Source organism: Malaclemys terrapin, chromosome 8 (genome assembly GCF_027887155.1).
Source record: "Malaclemys terrapin pileata isolate rMalTer1 chromosome 8, rMalTer1.hap1, whole genome shotgun sequence".
NCBI lineage: Eukaryota > Metazoa > Chordata > Testudines > Emydidae > Malaclemys > Malaclemys terrapin.
The window spans coordinates 68,099,475-68,116,437 of record NC_071512.1 but is presented as its reverse complement, the minus strand read 5'-3'; the positions used below and the strand labels follow the sequence as shown (position 1 = coordinate 68,116,437).

Here is a 16,963-nt window from a genome sequence, read left to right as displayed (position 1 = left end):
GTCTTGGTTATTTTTATGATGTATTGGTGCTTTAGGAACTTCTTTCATCATATTTCAGATGTCCCAGATTTTCAGTTCATCTATGTGAAAGGGGCTGTCTACTCAAAATTCACTAAAAGCTGCTCTGAGGTTTTGAATGTAAGCAAAGATGGTCAACAGGCAGAATGCAGGTGAGGATGACTAAAGCATAAAATAAGGCACCAATCCTGAAAACGTGCTTATCTTAAGTTTATGCACTGAGTAGTCATACTAAACTCAGGAGTCTGGATCCAAAGCCCTTTGAAGTCAATGGGAGTATTTTCATTAATTTCAATGGGTTGTAAATCAGGTCCTCAGTGCCTGTTTGCAGAATTGAGGCCCAACTGATTTTTTTCTATAATAACAAAAATCTAAACATTTGCAGAAGAATACCACAAAAAGGAAATAAGAAATAACTCAGTATTTACTTTTTCTGACATACTACAGGGGGTTTATATTTGTTAAATTAAATTAAAGGCCATCTCACATTATCTCCTGCAGTTACATAATCCTATTCAGATCCAACGGCACAAACACTTGCAGAGTCCCATTAGCTTCAATGAGATTCCACATGAGTGGAGGTGTCCATATTAGTGGACCTTAGTGCAGGACTGGGGTCTTACATTGCACTCTACACACTCACAAACTCTTAAAAAAAAAAAACAACAACCAAAAACAGAACAGAATTTGTAATGGGAAAGATCTTGAAGAATGTGCACAAATTGCTGCTCATCAGATGAATACAAATAATTCTAATTTCTTTCCAAATGGTGAATTCAGGGCATATTAAAACAGGAGATACTAAGGTTTGCCATTATTACTCTAAGTTAGCTTGTATAGTTGTACCATAACAGGAACCAAGGCACTATCGTATGAAACTCAAGGGGTGCAGGAATGAACACAGGAGTTTCACTTTCAGTTACCTGTAGGCTGTGCATGTGGAGACGATGACAGTTTTCCAGGAGGAGCATATGACTATGCAATACATAAAGCAATCTCTGCTGGCCAATTCAGTAGCTTTTGTTAGCACCATGGATTGGTTTGCAGAGGGAGATAGGGCATGCATATTGTGGATGGAGCAGTTTCAGTGATGAATGGAAAAGGGAATAAAATATGCTAAAACTGTGCTCCTGGGCCATGAGAGGGCAGTCTCAATTCGGTATTACTTTAAATATATGGTATTCAAACAGTGCAATGCAAGATTTTGTGCAATGCAAGAAAAATTTTGAAGCCTACATTCAAAACAGTAGTGGCTTTCGGCATCCAAACTGCCTTTTTAAAATGCACATTTTGATTAAAAGATTCTGCCTACACATAAGTATTTTAGTATACAACATGTTCATTTTTTTAACTACACATATAAAATGTGACACTTTTAAAATACACAGAGTACTCGAAGGAGAAGAAATTTCCAAAATCTTATAGAACTGTTTGTCAGGAGATAAACAAATTTCTTTCATGTCCTTTATGTGTGGACACTAAAGCTTGTGTTAAAAGAAAAAAAGTGTGCCTATATTCAATATGCTCCCCTCCTCCGAAAATCCCCAAATATCTTTTAAACTTTATGAATTGAAAGAGGTGGTGAAAACTGCTGGCAGATTTTGACAGTCCCTGTGATCCCAAATCAATCAGGAGTCACAAAGGCTGAGACACACTTTTAATCACTACATGCAGTTGGCCTCAGTGGAAAGTAGTTATTGAAAAGTCATCTATGAAATAAAAGACTCCCTTTGAAAAAATAAAGTGTTTCCAATAGATAGGGTTACCATATTTCAACAATCAAAAAAGAGGACGGTGGGAGCCCTGCCCCCTGACTGCCCCCCTCAGAACCCCTAACCCCCTGCTCCTTGTCCCCTGACTGCCCCCTCCTGGGACCCCTGCCCCTAACTGCCCCCCAGGACCCCACCCCCTACCTAAGCCTCCCTGCTCCTTGTCCCCTGACTGCCCCCTCCTGAGACCCCCCCATCCTAACTGCCCCTAGGACCCTACCCCCTACCTGTCCCCTGACTGCCCAAAACCTTATCCACACCCCACCCCGACAGACCCCCGGGACTCCCACACCCCATCCAACCACTCCCCTCCCTCTGACAGACCCCTTCCCCAGCACTCCCGACCCATCTAAACCCCCCTGCTCCCTGACCGCTCTGATCCCTCTCCCCACCCCTGCCCCCTGATAGCCCCCCCAGAACTCCCAACCCCCCTGCTCCTTGTCCCCTGACTGCCCCCTCCTGAGTCTCCCCATCCTAACTGCCCCCTTAGGACTGTACCCACTACCTGACCCCTGACTTCCCAAAACCTTATTCACACCCCCACTCCCTGACAGCCCCACCCCCAGAACTCCTGACCCATCCAACCCTCTCCCTGTCTCTTGACTGCCCTCTCCAGAACCCCCCTGCCTCTTCTCCGACCCCCTGGCCCCCTTACTGTGCCGCTCAGAACAGCGTGTCGGGCTCCACGCAGAGCCTGCCGCGCTCCCCCACAGAGCGCATGGCCGGGTTCCTGCCCTTGCAGAGTGCTGCTGAGCGGCATGCTGGGCAGCAGGGGAGGGGAGCAGGGGGAGGAGCTCCAGACTGCTAAAGGCCCGATGTGAACGGCCAGCGATCTGCGAATGCGGGGGGGCGGGGGGGGGGGAAGAGAGAGAGAGAGGAGGGGAGTGATCTGAAGCTGCAGGGGAAAGGAGGGGGAAGCGGAGGAAGGGCTCTGGCTGCCGGAACCCCGTGCTAGTGGCTTGATCCGGCTGGCTGCCCTGTCAGCCGTGCCGCGCTCTGCATGGGGGGTGGGGGAGAAATCCGGACATTTACAAATTCCCCCCAGACGCTATTTTTAAACTCAAAAAGCCGGACATGTCCGGGAGAATCCGGACAAATGGTAACCCTACAATAGACTCATGCATTGTTCTAGTTCACCTACCTTAAAAAAGAATCCACAACACACTTTTTGGTCATCCTCGAATTGTTCTCTATCACTCTCACCTTCATATTTCTCAACAGATACTTCAGCCTTTTCAGGTGGTTTCAAATCTGAGAGGGAAACTTCAATTAGGTTAGCTGTTTTAGGAATTGGTGTTGGCAAAACAGGTTGGCTTAGCTGATCTTCATTTGGGGTGAGGCAGACAGTTTCTGTGATGGGCTGAGATAATACTTCAGAAACCTTAGATTCAAAAGGCTTAATCTCCTTTTCCTTCACTTTTTGTTCACATTCTTCCAAAGTACCTTTTTGTTGTTGTTGTTCTTTTGCTCCATCCTCTGTAGTTTTGACTTCTTTCAAAAGATTTCTTTTTAATTGAGGTTCAGAGATACGTTCTCCATCATCTCCAAAACATACAAATGATCTAGTCTGAATGGGAACCTGACTTGGAGAAAATCTTCTCAAACGAGGAAGACTATCCACAGACCGTGGAGCAGTTAAGGTGCGATTAAAAGGTATTATTTTCAGTTCATTTGGCCTAGGAGTCCTTTGCATTTTAACGGGGAGAGAGGCATTCTTCCTATTAGAAGACTGTGGTGATTGATAAGTAGGGCGAGGAGGTTCCAAAGCAAATGGTGCAATAGAAGATGACAGTCCTGTTTGCCTCATTGAAGACTTAAGCTCTCGGATTTGTTTCTGAGGTGAAGGCTGAGGAGGTGAAATAACCCAGGCCTGCTGCTCCCTCATTTGCATCAACATCTCTTGCTGAAGGGATAGGCGTTGCATTTCCTGCTGTAGGACATGTAGAGAAGCATTTAGCTTTTCAATAGATTTTGTATATTCTAAAATATCCCCTTCATTTAAGGTTTCTTCTGCGGGGCTCACTAAGTTCCATTGCTTTTCAGCATCCATAGGTGTATTAGGGGACTTTAACCACTTGGCCTGAGAATTTTCAGCACTTTCCTTTATTACCTCTGCAGTCTTATTAATTTGTTCAACTGGTTTTTGTGTGTCTTTTTCATTCAATCTATTACTATCAGTGAATACTTTTTCATCTTCGGCTCCAGCTGCTTCTTCTCGAAGAGGTGATATTCCATCACCTTTCTTTTTCACTACATTAAGAAATGCTGTCCTTCCCATTTTCTGTCTCTGCTTAGTAAAAGCAGCTTCTACTTTCTTCTTCTGTGCTTCTATGGCTCGCCTCTTTTCCTCCAGCTTCATCCTAAGATGGACCATTTCTGAAGCAAGCAACTGTGTAGTGTCTCTTCCTTGAGGGACAGGTGTTTCCTCAGGTATATGAGTCCAAGCAACAATATGAGGAATATTCAACTCAGAGCCTTCTGGGGTAGTTTTCTGAGAACTGCTTCCACTACTTCTGCTATCTGTGTGATTCAGTTTCCTGAATTTCTGCTCTGCAAAGCTGGTCATTTTGACTCCCGAGCTTGAAGAAGCACTGCTGCCAGCTTGCGATTTGGTACTTATTGAGCTTGGACAGGGACTTAATAGCTCTCTGTGGTTGCTAGCTCGTATATCATAATCCTGAAGACATTTAGGTGGGTCTTCCATGTCAGAATCCATGCTTACAGTATAATCTCTCAAAGAAGAATCCTCATCCATAGTTTCTGGAATATCTTCTGAAGGAACATGTATTCCAGTATCCACTTCAGTATTGTCAGTCACAGGACTTAGGGCAACTTTTGTGTCTGTAATGATATCAGGATTAGGCTGATTTAGTTTAATATTTGAATTTAAGATGCTAATTTCCTGGTTATGAAGAAAGAACCCATTTGTAATTTGGTCTGGCTGGATAACAATGGGGGATTTTTCAGTATCATGAATTATCTGCAAAGCCTCTTCAATGCTTGGAGTCTCAATCTGATTGCCAAAATCATCCATAACTACCCTGTTTTGCGGAGCTCCATTTGGAAGCTTGTATTGGCTGTTTTCATTGGCATTCCTTTCATTTGTGTTAAGAGATGCTGCATTTGGGTCGATATGAGATACTATGTCCTTTTCTTCTTCAATATCTTGAGTTTCCTCTTCTCCATTTACTGGCTTGAAGGACAGGTTTTTCCTAATATGTTTGGGCATGCGGTTGATATTTAGCATAAGGCCTTCATTACTAACAGATCTAGTAATTCCTCTGTTTGGAGTAGATGTCTGAATACTGTTTTCGTTATCAAAAGAAATGTCAAATGAAACTCCATGCATCGAAGATCTAAATGGGATTAAAATAAAGAAAGCTGTTAAACAACTCACATTTAATACAATGAACAAACATATATTAATGTGAAAAAAACAATCTAAAATTGTAGGGCTACGTGTACTAATGAGATATGATTAGCTTCATTTGCTAGCATTATGAAAATACAAAATTAAATTGAATATAACATTTTATTCAGGCTCATGCTTTTATTGTTTGTTCTAATTGCTTGTATTAAATTATAACCACATGTATGCTTTGTGACAAAGTTCCTCCTCTGTCTTGGTGGGTCCTGCGCTTATTGGCGGATTTTCTTGCCTCAGAGATTCACCATGTGGGTTGGGGAACAGCCCAGAGACCTTCCCCTCTGGGAGAACCCACAGTCGAGGTCAATTGGGAGGTTTGGGGGGAACCCAGGCCCGCCCTCTACTCCGGGTTCCAGCCCAGGGCCCTATGGACTGCAGCTGTCTATAGTGGCTCCTGTAACAGCTGCATGACAGCTACAACTCCCTGGGCTACTTCCCCATGGCCTCATCCAAACAGCTTTCTTATTCTCACCACAGGACCTTCCTCCGGGTGTCTGATAACGCTTGTGCTCCTCAGGCTACATCTACACTACGGGGTTGGGGGGTCGATTTAAGATACGCAAATTCAGCTACGCGAATAGCGTAGCTGAATTCGACGTATCGCAGCTGACTTACCACGCTGTAGGGACGGCGGCAAAATCGACCTCTGCGGCTTCCCATCAACGGCGCTTACTCCCACCTCCGCTGGTGGAGTAAGAGTGTCGATTCGGGGATCGATTGTCGCGTCCCGATGGGACGCGATAAATCGATCCCCGAGAGGTCAATTTCTACCCGCCGATTCAGGCGGGTAGTGTAGACCCAGCCTCAGTCCTCCAGCAGCACACCCTCTCACTCTCAGCTCCTTGCGCCTCTCACTCTCAGCTCCCCACACTTGCACCACAAACTGAAGTGAGCTCCTTTTTAAAACCCAGGGGCCCTGATTAGCCTGCCTTAATTGATTCTAGCAGCTTCTTCTTAATTGGCTCCAGGTGTCCTAATTAGCCTGCCTGCCTTAACTGGTTCTAGCAGGTTCCTGATTACTCTAGTGCAGCCCCTGCTCTGATCACTCAGGGAACAGAAAAATACTCATCCAGTGACCAGTATATTTGCCCTCTACCAGACTCCTGTACCCCACTGGTCTGGGTCTGTCACAACTTGTATTTTCATATGAAAAATATGCTTATTCATTTTGGGTAACTTCAGAGGGAAAATAATAATATTCCTGCCAATCTTGTAATACAATTAAGGAATTTTAGGAATACAGGAACTGGTCATACTGAATCACATTAGTGGTCCATGTAATCCAGCATCCTTCCTTTCTCACAACAGCCAGTACCAGATACATCAAAGGAAAGTACAAGAAGCCATACAGTGATGGTTTATACCTACAACGTAAGAGTTTATATCGTCTCTATTTTGTTCTAAAATCCTCTCTCATCAGCCTATTCTCATTATCCATAGAAAAGTACCTTTAAAAAAAAAATCCTACTCAGCTCCTGATCTCAGTGACTTCTATTGGCACTTCAAGTATATTGTGTGCAGACAAATATATTTAACATCACCAGTTATAATATGAAATATTGGAGCACCCCAATGTTAACCTTTCACCAGGTTGAAAAATTGACCAATTATTCCTATGTTTTCTTTTCTATTAGCTAGTTTCTACTCAATGATATTGCTTTACCTCTTACTCTGTGATGACTTGGGTTTACTTAAAAGCCTCCTGTCAAAGGCTTTCTGAAAGTCCAAATTATGTTAAATATAGTTCAGTATTGTTTAGTGGCTGATCCATAGTTACTTCTTAAACCAGCTTCTACGTAATGATGACTTACCTTTTCTCTTTGGGCCAAGTCCCTACATATCCATCCACATAAGACATAGATGTGGATCTTCTAATGACTCCTAATTGGAATTAAAATAGAATATAATGTAACTAAGTTACAACTTATGGAAATACTTGGAAAATCATTTTAAAATAAACAAGTTAGTTCAGCAAATCAGTTGCTTTCATTGTTTTGAATATTTCAATGGTAAATTATCAAATTTTAGGAGGTTTTTTGTTTTTATGTAAAATGATCTTTATTTTCATGTAAACAAGAGTATGGCAATCATATACATGAATTATATCATATGCACACAGTACCCATCACTCAGTAAAGAGATAAAGGTAAATTTATTACTGAATACAATATTAATTATGTTATAAATAACTTGAAAGCCATACTCCACTTAGAGTGGAAACCAAACTTCATAAAACGTATACAGCCAGTAAGTCTTTACAAAAACCACTGTCTTGAGTTATAGACCCAACCTTGTAAGCTATCCATGTGTGGATCTCCCACGGAAGTCAGTGGGAGTTCTGCAACAAGATATCCGTCAAGAGTATCAACAAAACAAGATAGATAATATTTTATCCAAAAAACCCAGTGCTATGCTGTTACCTGGAGCAGCTGAATAAGGCTGATGGTGTGTATGCCTAACAGGCACAAGTTGATGAGATGGTGTAAAAGTTGGACCCTCCACACTGTAAAGCAAAACAAAGTAATAGACAGAGGCCACATTAGAAGAATACAGCCAAACTTTGTATATTAAGACAGTACAAGAAGTAATTTATTTTTTGTGTGAAGGAATACAGCTGAATGTAAATTTGCTTTTGAAATATTATTAATTTATTAAAAAAAAAAGTACAAGCATATTAATTACCACCACTAGAGCCAAAAGAAACCTGCACAGAATTTAAAATAGAAAGCTTTTCTGTAGTTTTCAGAAATGTCTACTGAAAATGTTTGTTTTACCAACAAACATCTGTCTTTTCACTTATTCCATGCTAATGTTCTTCACATGAAGGTCACTTCTTTAGGTTTGATCTTGGCAACACACACTACAGCACATAATGTAAAGATAGAGGTTTCCTGATGTCCACAGCATACAGTGGCCTGGTCTACACTACAAACTTAGGCAAACGTAAACTGCATTAAGTTGATCTAGTAATCATAGAATCATAGAATATCAGGGTTGGAAGGGACCTCAGGAGGTCATCTAGTCCAACCCCCTGCTCAAAGCAGGACCTAATCCCAACTAAATTATCACAGCCAGGGCTTTGTCAAGCCTGACCTTAAAAACCTCTAAGGAAGGAGATTCCACCACCTCCTAGGTAACCCATTCCAATGTATGTGTCTACACTACCGAGTCCCTTCTGCCAACCTAAGTGGCCTATAAAGTCGACTTCTGTACTCCACCTCCGCAAGAGATGTAGCACTTGATTTCACATCCACAGGTTGACATGAGGATAGTGTAGACATTGCATTGTGTAATTTGAATGAATTGGCCTCCAGGAGGCGTCCCACAGTGCTCTGCTCTGAGCACTCTGGAGAGCACTTTCAATTTCACTGCACATCAGCCAGTTGCACAGGAAAGAGCTGCTCGCCTGTTAAAGCCCCTGGAAAGTTTGAATTTTCATTTCCTATTTGATCAGCATGGAGAGCTTGCCAGAACTGCTGATCATGGAGACTCAAGGCTGCAAACGCGCTCCAGTATGGAGTACACAGGGGGTGGTGGATCTAATTGCTGTGTGGGGAGAAGAGTCTGTGCAGGCAGAGCTCTGATTCAGCAGAAGAAATGCTGATATCTATGCCAAGACTGTGGAGGGCATGGGGGAGAAAGGCTACACTAGGGACACACAGCAGTGCTGCATGAAAATAAAGGAGCTTTGGCAAGTGGACCAGAAGACAAGGGAGGCCCCACAGACATGCCGCTTTTATGAGGAGCTGCATGTAATTCTCGGTGGTGACCCTGCCACTACCCCAAAACGCTCTGTGGATACTTCCCAGGCGCCCTGGGTGGCATGTCTGTGGAGCAACAATGAGGAGGACATTGTTGAGGAGGAGGAGAAGAATGTTAAGCAGGCAAGCGGAGGATCCATTCTCCCTGACAGCCAAGAACTGTTTTTAACTCTGGAGCCCATCCTCTTACAGGACCAGTTGATGGTGGAGTGTGATGCCGGGGAAGCACCTCTGGTGAGTACACATTCCCAATCAAACTGTAAGGGTTACATGCTACTATTTTTTGTGTTTAATCTGAACAAAAAAGCATACTTCAAAACATTTTTTTATTGTGTTGTGTCAGTTCAATAGAGCTGACATGTAATCTAATTTATTTATATAATGCCTTATTTCAGCCTCCTACATACTATAGTGATAAGCTCTTTACAAATACCTCAATAGATTTTTGCAACTTGCTTTTTTAATGTAATGCGATACAACAAAAGTTACAACCACTTTTTCATTATTTAATTAAAAAAACACATGACTAGCAATAAGACAAAGACAACCCAGCACCACAGGCACAATCTGCAGCTCTCATGTGATTTTTGCCTAATGTGTAGTGTATACTGGCATCTAAGTAACCTTCATGAGAAGGACATTACTGTGAGATAATGGAAAATATGGATGAATAAATAAAGCATTTTCCATGGGTACATAAGAAAATTGAATAAAAATTCCTATTGATTATTTCTGCAGATTTCTCTAAGCAGTGGATAACTGGCATAGAGGTTTTTACCCTTATTTTAGATTTCAGTTAAAAAATGCCTATTCCATACTCCAGTGCCTGTATATTATTTAAAAAAAAATTCATTGGGAAAAGATCTGTAAAACATTCTGTCCATCAGAAAGAAAATCCATCTGCTTAAATCCCAATCACATCATCCACTCAGGAAAAGCCTGATGTTGGCACGCGCTATTAATTTTCTAGCATTATAAGCCTAACTCCTTGGGGAGAGGCCATCTATTTATTTACTATGAAGTGCTGTGCACTATTATCATACCAAAGTACTGCATTTGATGATAAAAACAAGAGACCCTACAATTAGATAATCAATTAGTGGGCTCATAATATTCCAACACAAAAACTATACTTGATCTTTACAGAGACAATAAAACTATTGTTGCAATGATGAACTAGAACAATATGCTACCTCATTATATACAATGTTGATGATGGTTTGTACTACAGCTCTGAACAGGTCTCAAGAAACAGATCCTACTATAAGTTCAGCATGTGTGTCAAGGCACCTATCTGGGGCAGCTTACAGGCAATACTTAACTCTGAAGTCCTAATGATAGTAATAAAAGTAAAGCCCTTTAAGATCTGAGATCTCTAGGGGCCTTCTACAAATGGAATTCAAATGTCTATCTTAGAGATTCCAATCTATCCTCTTCACTCTGGAAGCCAAAATCATCTACACAGACAGATTCTCTTCTTATCCAATGTGGGGAATTCTGTTTGGTGTAACAAAGGTGCTTATGTCATCGAAGAACTCTGTCAGAGTGGAGATAAATCCCTTATGAAGGGCTTCAACTCTTGTTTTTTTATAACTGCAAGCTATATACTTCCTTCTCTTTGCTATTGATTCAGTTTTAAGCTAACATTTTCTTTAAAATATAATGTAAATAAAGTTGCCTCCATATTAATATACAGTAGCACAAAGCTCAATATTTTAAGTATAAGTGAAGCCATTTGCTGTCTTTTATGGAATTTATAAAGGACATCCCTGACCAGGGCTCCAATTCTTATCTCACTTATACTGGATATACACTGGTGTAGCCCCATTGTCTTTAGGGGAATAGCTCCTGATTTACATCAGTGTAAGTGAGAGGAGAATCAGGCCCTACCACCTAATGGGTAGTAGGAAATATCATTCCTTGCTTGACAGGTTTCTCTATTCTATCTCTTAGAAGAGACTGAACATGATTAACCAGGTTAGCTAAATAAAAAGAATATACCAAAGAGCCAATTAAAATGCTAATTTTATCCTCCTTCTGTGCTCCAAAGTCATAATCAATAAACCCATATTGAAATGTGACTGTCATACAACACATATTCCACTTCTGTTCAACTGAAGGCCTTCTCTGGCTCTATCAAACGAAAGATTAAGCAGGGATAAGGTAAACTTCTCCACAATATCTATTGTACTGTAGCAAGAGAACAAAATGAAAAGAAGACATATACTGATTCCACAAATGTAACTCAACTTAACTGGGAGAGTAAAGTCAAAATAAATTTAAAGTTTTTAATTAGGGCTGTCAAACGATTAAAAAAATTTATCGCGATTAATCGCACTGTTAAACAACAATGGAATACCATTTATTTTATATATTTTTGGATGTTTACTACATTTTCAAATATATTAATTTCAATTACAACACAGAATACAAAGTGTATAGTGCTCACTTTATATTTATTTTTGATTACAAAATTTGCACTGTAAAAAACAAAAAAAAAATTATTTTTCAATTCACCTCATACAAGTATCGTAGTGCAATCTCTTTATCATGAAAGTTGAACTTACAAATGTAGAATTATGTAAAAAAAAAACTGCATTCAAAAATAAAACAATGTAAAATTTTAGAGCCTACAAGTCCATGCAGTCCTACTTCTTGGTCAGCCAGTCACTCAGACAAACAAGTTTGGTTACAATTTGCAGGAGATAATGCTGTTTGCTTCTTGTTTACAATGTCACCTGAAAGTGAGAACAGGTGTTCATATGGCACTGTTGTAGCTGGCGTTGCAAGATATTTATGTGCCAGATGCGCTAAAGATTCATATGTCCCTTCATGCTTCAACCACCATTCCAGAGGACATGCTTCCATGCTGATGATAGGTTCTGCTTGATAACGATCCAAAGCAGTGTGGACTGATGCATGTTCATTTTCATCATCTGAGTCAGATGCCACCAGCAGAATGTTCATTTTCTTTTTTGGTGGTTTGGGTTCTGTAGTTTCCACATCAGAGTGTTGCTCTTTTAAGACTGCTGAAAGCATGTTCCACACATCGTCCCTCTCAGATTTTGGACAGCACTTCAGATTCTTAAACCTTGGGTCGAGTGCTTTTGTAGCTATTTTTAGAAATCTCACATAGGTACCTTCTTTGCATTTTGTCGAATCTGCTGTCAAAAATGTTCTTAAAATGAACATGTGCTGGGTCTTCAGCCAAGACTGCATAACATGAAATATATGTAGAATGCGGGTAAAACAGAACAGGAGACATACAGTTCTCCCCCCAAGGAGTACAGTCACAAATTTAATTGACACATTTTTTTTTTAACGAGCATCATCAGCATGGAAGCATGTCCTCTGGAATGGTGGGCAAAGCATGGAAGGGGCATACGAATGTTTAGCATATCTGGCATGTAAATACCTTGCAACGCTGGCTACAAAAGTGCCATATGAACGCCTGTTCTCACTATCAGGTGACATTGTAAATAAGAAGCAGGCAGCTGTATCTCCCATCAATGTAAACAAACTTGTTTGTCTTAGCGATTGGCAGAATAAATCGTAGGACTGAGTGGCCTTGTAGGCTCTAAAGTTTTACACTGTTTTGTTTTTGAGTGCAGTTATGTAACCAAAAAAAAAAATCTGCATTTGTAAGTTACACTTTCATGATAAAGAGATTGCACTTCAGTACTTGTAAGGGGTTAATTAAAAAATACTATTGATTTTGTTTATCATTTTTACAGTGCATATATTTGTAATAAAAAATAATAATATAAAGTGAGCACTGTGCACTTTGTATTCTGTGTTGTAATTTAAATCAATATTGAAAATGTAGAAAAACATCCAAAAATATTTAATAAGTTTCAATTGGCATTCTATTGTTATAAGTGCAATTAATAGCGATTAATTTTTTAATCATGACTCATTTTTTTTAGTTAATCGTGTGAGTTAACTGAAATTGACAGCCCTATTTTTAATATAAACAAAACCAAAACATATTTAAGTGTATTCGCTACTCTGGACTCCCACTGGTTTCCCACAGGATTTCCTCATAATAAACTATGCCACATTTTGATTTTTCCCTCAGTTAAGATTTCATGACCCTAAGAGCTAGTATAAAGATGTGCCACTGAGAGATCAGCATTTGGTCTTTTCTGTATTTTTCCTTTCACTTCACTTTCTTTATAAACTTTAGAAATAGTCGCTCTGGATTTCAGGAAAACAAGCTCTTTTCTTGGCCTCACATATGCTGAACAAAGTTTAACATAGTTCAACAATGGCTGCCAGCCAGAAAAAGTCATGTCTGGGATTTTCTCCCAATTTCTTCAGTCATCGTAATTTCTGTGTGTGATATTAAGAGTCTAAATCCCCTTCTGCTATAATTAATCTACCTAACACCAGAGGAAGCATTATAAATGGTTTTTTAAAGGCACCCATCACCACAATATCTAGGTGCACTACCAGTATGATAAAGAAAAGATTTTATTCTTTTTCCATCTCCAAGAATGTGATCTCTAGTACTTCAAGAGGCTCTTCCATAGAGGCATTCATTCCTCTGCTTTGAATAGCTAGTTCTAAGTAACTATTTTAAGTGCAGATATTGCAAGAATACTAAAAAGCAACAAAACAAATAACTGATTATTTTACATAGCAGCTTAAATAGGATTACTGGGACAGGCTGTGAAGCCTGATAACACAGATTCAAGTTTTGGGGCTGCTGGAGGTGAAAACACTGACTGGTTTGAATGTTGAATCTCCAGATTCAAGGGTTCCTTGTGGTGCAGTATGTTAGTGCACTGGTGACAGAATTCAAATCCTCTATATTGTAGATCACAAGCAAATCAGAGTTTATTATTTCCATTCTAGTCTCCACTGTACAGATGGTGATAAATTGCAATCTCTCTGAATGGGTCAATCCTGTGAGGTGCTAAGTAGATTCAGTTCTCTCTGACTTAAATGAGAGTTGAGTGCCTTCATGACTTGCAGGACTGAGAGATTGTGAGAAAGTGAAGCCCAGAACTGGAAATGCAGATAATGAATCCCATTGCTAAGGCACATTGTCAGAGCTATGTGGGGCAGGCTTCCATATTACAAGCAATTCTGGTTCTAGCCAGAACTATCGGTCTTGCACTTTCATAACTAAATTTATTTTCAGAATTTAACAAGGTTTCTCAATCTTTTCATATGTATTCTTACACAGAATGAAAAGGAATCAATGGGACCAGGTTCAGAAAATTCTATAATAGTTGTTAGCAGTCTCTTGCTTTATGTTTATGGAATCATGTATGAGAAATATGGCTTCCCCTATTATTTGGTAATACACCCTCTGGACATTTCTAGAAAGGGCATCAGAAAATATACAAATATTTGTGCTTGATTTGAGTGGAATGGGGGAGAAATGTAAAACGGTACTAAAGAGACTGATATTACCTGGCTATAAAGTCAGAACCACATGAACTATCCATATAATTTCTTCTATTAGCATTCAAAATAGGAACAGAAGATGCATCTTTCACAGGTTCAGCTGCAATAGAAGACAAAACCTCCACATTAGTTTAGTTTATCATGCAGTTCAAAACCTTATCAACAAAGCTGGTTGAAATATTTTGAAGTAATTTTTATTCCATAAGCTTACACAACCAATATTTTTTTAATTTTTTCAATGGAAAGTGTTCATTATTTTCTTATCTCCTCTTCTGTCCCCTTTTCCCCATTTTGCCACTGAACAGAGGGAAAGGAAGAATAAGAGGAACAAAGAAAGGCTGATAAATAAAAAAAAAAAAAATGAAAAAGCCACCAAGTATTTTGTTTTCTGAGGAAAATTTCAAGAGGAAAAAATGATTTTTGCAAGTTTCTCATTTTGAAATATTTGGGCTACAACTTATTTAGCACCATTTTAAATTATTTTTTTTCTAGATGTTTTATTATACAATATGTGCATGAAAAAATCTTAAGGCAGTAAAAGCCTACACAACAGAACTGTGATCCCAGGTGTCAGTGCTGAGACCATGGTACTATAGCACATAATTCTTGCCCTGCCTCCACAGCCTCTAAAAGGTCTACCTGAGAGGCAGATTTATCAATCAGAAAAATTGCTGAAGAAAGATTGTGCCTGAAATTAGGGTTACCATACGTCCGGATTTTCCCGGACATGTCCGGCTTTTTGGGCTCCAAATCCCCGTCTGGGGGGGAAATCCCAAAAAGCCGGACATGTCCGGGAAAATCGGGACATGCGGGGCCGGCGGTGCTGGGCCGGGGCCGGGCCGGCAGTCGGCAGTGCCGAGCCGGGGGCCGGCGGTGCCGAGCCAGCGGTGCTGAGCCGGGGGCCGATGGCCAGGCCGGGGGCCGGGCCGGCGGTGCCGAGCCGGGGACCGGGGGCCGGGCCGGGGACCGGGCCGGCGGTGCCGAGCTGGAGGCCGGGCCGGCAGTGCCGAGCCAGGGACCGGCGGTGCCGAGCCGGGGGCCGGGCCGGCGGCGCGGTTCCAAGCTGGGGGCCGGGCCGGCGGTGCCGAGCCGGGGGCCAGAGGTGCTGAGCTGGGGGCTGGGCCGGGGACCGGCAGTGCTGGGCGGGCCGAGGGCCTGGGGGCCAGGCCGGGGACCGGCAGTGCTGGGCGGGCCGGAGGTGCTCGGCCGGGGGCCCAGGGGCCGGGCCAGGGACCGGCAGTGCTGGGCGGGCCAGGGGTGCTCGGCCGGGGGCCGAGCCTGGACCCGGCATCCCAGGGTCCGAGCCGACCCAGGCTGGAGACGCCGGGGAGGCCAGACTGGGCCGCGCCTCCTCCCCCCACCCCAACCTTACCTGCTTCAGGCTTACCGCGAATCAAATGTTCGCAGGAAGCAGGGGAGGGGGCGGAGTTGGGGCGGGGACTTTGGGGAAGGGGTGGAGTTGGGGCCTCCTTTTGGACACTCAAAATATGGTAACCCTACTGAAATGATTTTTGCTATGCAGGTGCACAGTTTTGTCATCCTTCCCTGTAGTTGTTTCACCATCCTGCCCTGAGTTCTTTCACTTTTGTGTCTCATTCTCACCAATAAAATTTTATATTGGTCAAAATTCTGCCCTCAGGTATGACTACAAAAATCCCACTGCCTTTACAGGGTTTTCACAGATATAAGTGAGTGGAATTTAAGGCTTATCTAGATTATACCAATGTAGTTACAGCTAGGCAAATCTTCCTAGTCTAGAAAAGACTTTAATCAACATGTCTGCTGATGATGTTTGAGAAGGAAGAGGAATCTGCCTCTCAGCTTTGTTGATTCCTGAAAAATACATTCAAATTTCATACAAGGAAGGTTTCCTGTTTACATGGTCACTTTCCAGCTCTTTAAGGGGCTGGTCTGTAGCCAAGCTCTGTGAATTGAATTGTAGATTAAATCTGTTTACACTATAGAAACCTGAACTCTATGGGATTTGTACAGCACTAGTTAACATGAAATCAAAAACAAATACTTTGTTACCTTGGGGATTAATGACAACACGAGGCTGTACAAATGATGGCTTCACCACTTCAAACCACCAGAAAAGTTCTGCCATGAACACCAAATAATTACTCTACAAGAAATCAAGGAAATTTAGGTAAAGATAAAACCATACAAATCTTAACCCTAAATAAAATAATCATATAACATTCAGAAGAGGTATCCATATTTTGTCCAGTCTTCATTTCCAAATCTGTTAAACTACTTAGATGGTCAGATTAGCAGTGTGTATATATATATGTATCATAGGCTGGCAGCACAACCTATTATTAAGGTTGCCTGACACTTCCCATTATAAGACTCTGCTTATAACTTTACCAGACTCGGTCTCGATTGAATTTTTCCATGCTGTGTGTTTGCCTCAGGCTGAATTTTACTGGAAAGTTTCAGCCAAAACAGTTCTCAGCCATTTCTGAGAATGAGACTATTGAAAAATATTTTGTTTTGCCCATGTTAAAAAATTCTGGTGACCTTTTATTTGGACCTCTCTAGCGCCTTCGTTCCTGAAGCAAGGACTTGAA

The 16,963-nt window shown here is 41.4% G+C and overlaps 1 protein-coding gene and 1 long non-coding RNA gene across 6 annotated transcripts in view; one reads left to right on the top strand and one right to left on the bottom strand.

Annotated features, from left to right (window-relative positions):
* The window catches only part of CAMSAP2 (calmodulin regulated spectrin associated protein family member 2), a 170,641-nt gene that overhangs the window by 12,951 nt on the left and 140,727 nt on the right, over positions 1-16,963 (bottom strand). For 4 of the 5 annotated variants that reach the window (XM_054036732.1, XM_054036733.1, XM_054036734.1 and 1 more), the window contains 5 exons: positions 16,422-16,515; positions 14,397-14,490; positions 7,635-7,717; positions 7,026-7,095; positions 2,929-5,143 (listed from right to left, as the gene is read on the bottom strand). In XM_054036732.1, coding sequence (XP_053892707.1) covers positions 2,929-5,143; positions 7,026-7,095; positions 7,635-7,717; positions 14,397-14,490; positions 16,422-16,515 — 2,556 coding nt within the window. The remainder of the gene's footprint in view (positions 1-2,928; positions 5,144-7,025; positions 7,096-7,634; positions 7,718-14,396; positions 14,491-16,421; positions 16,516-16,963) is intronic. The other variant, XM_054036735.1, reaches the window with a different exon arrangement.
* LOC128841583 (uncharacterized) overlaps positions 1-16,963 on the top strand; it is a 52,700-nt gene that overhangs the window by 27,997 nt on the left and 7,740 nt on the right. The gene's annotated exons all lie outside the window — the stretch shown is intronic.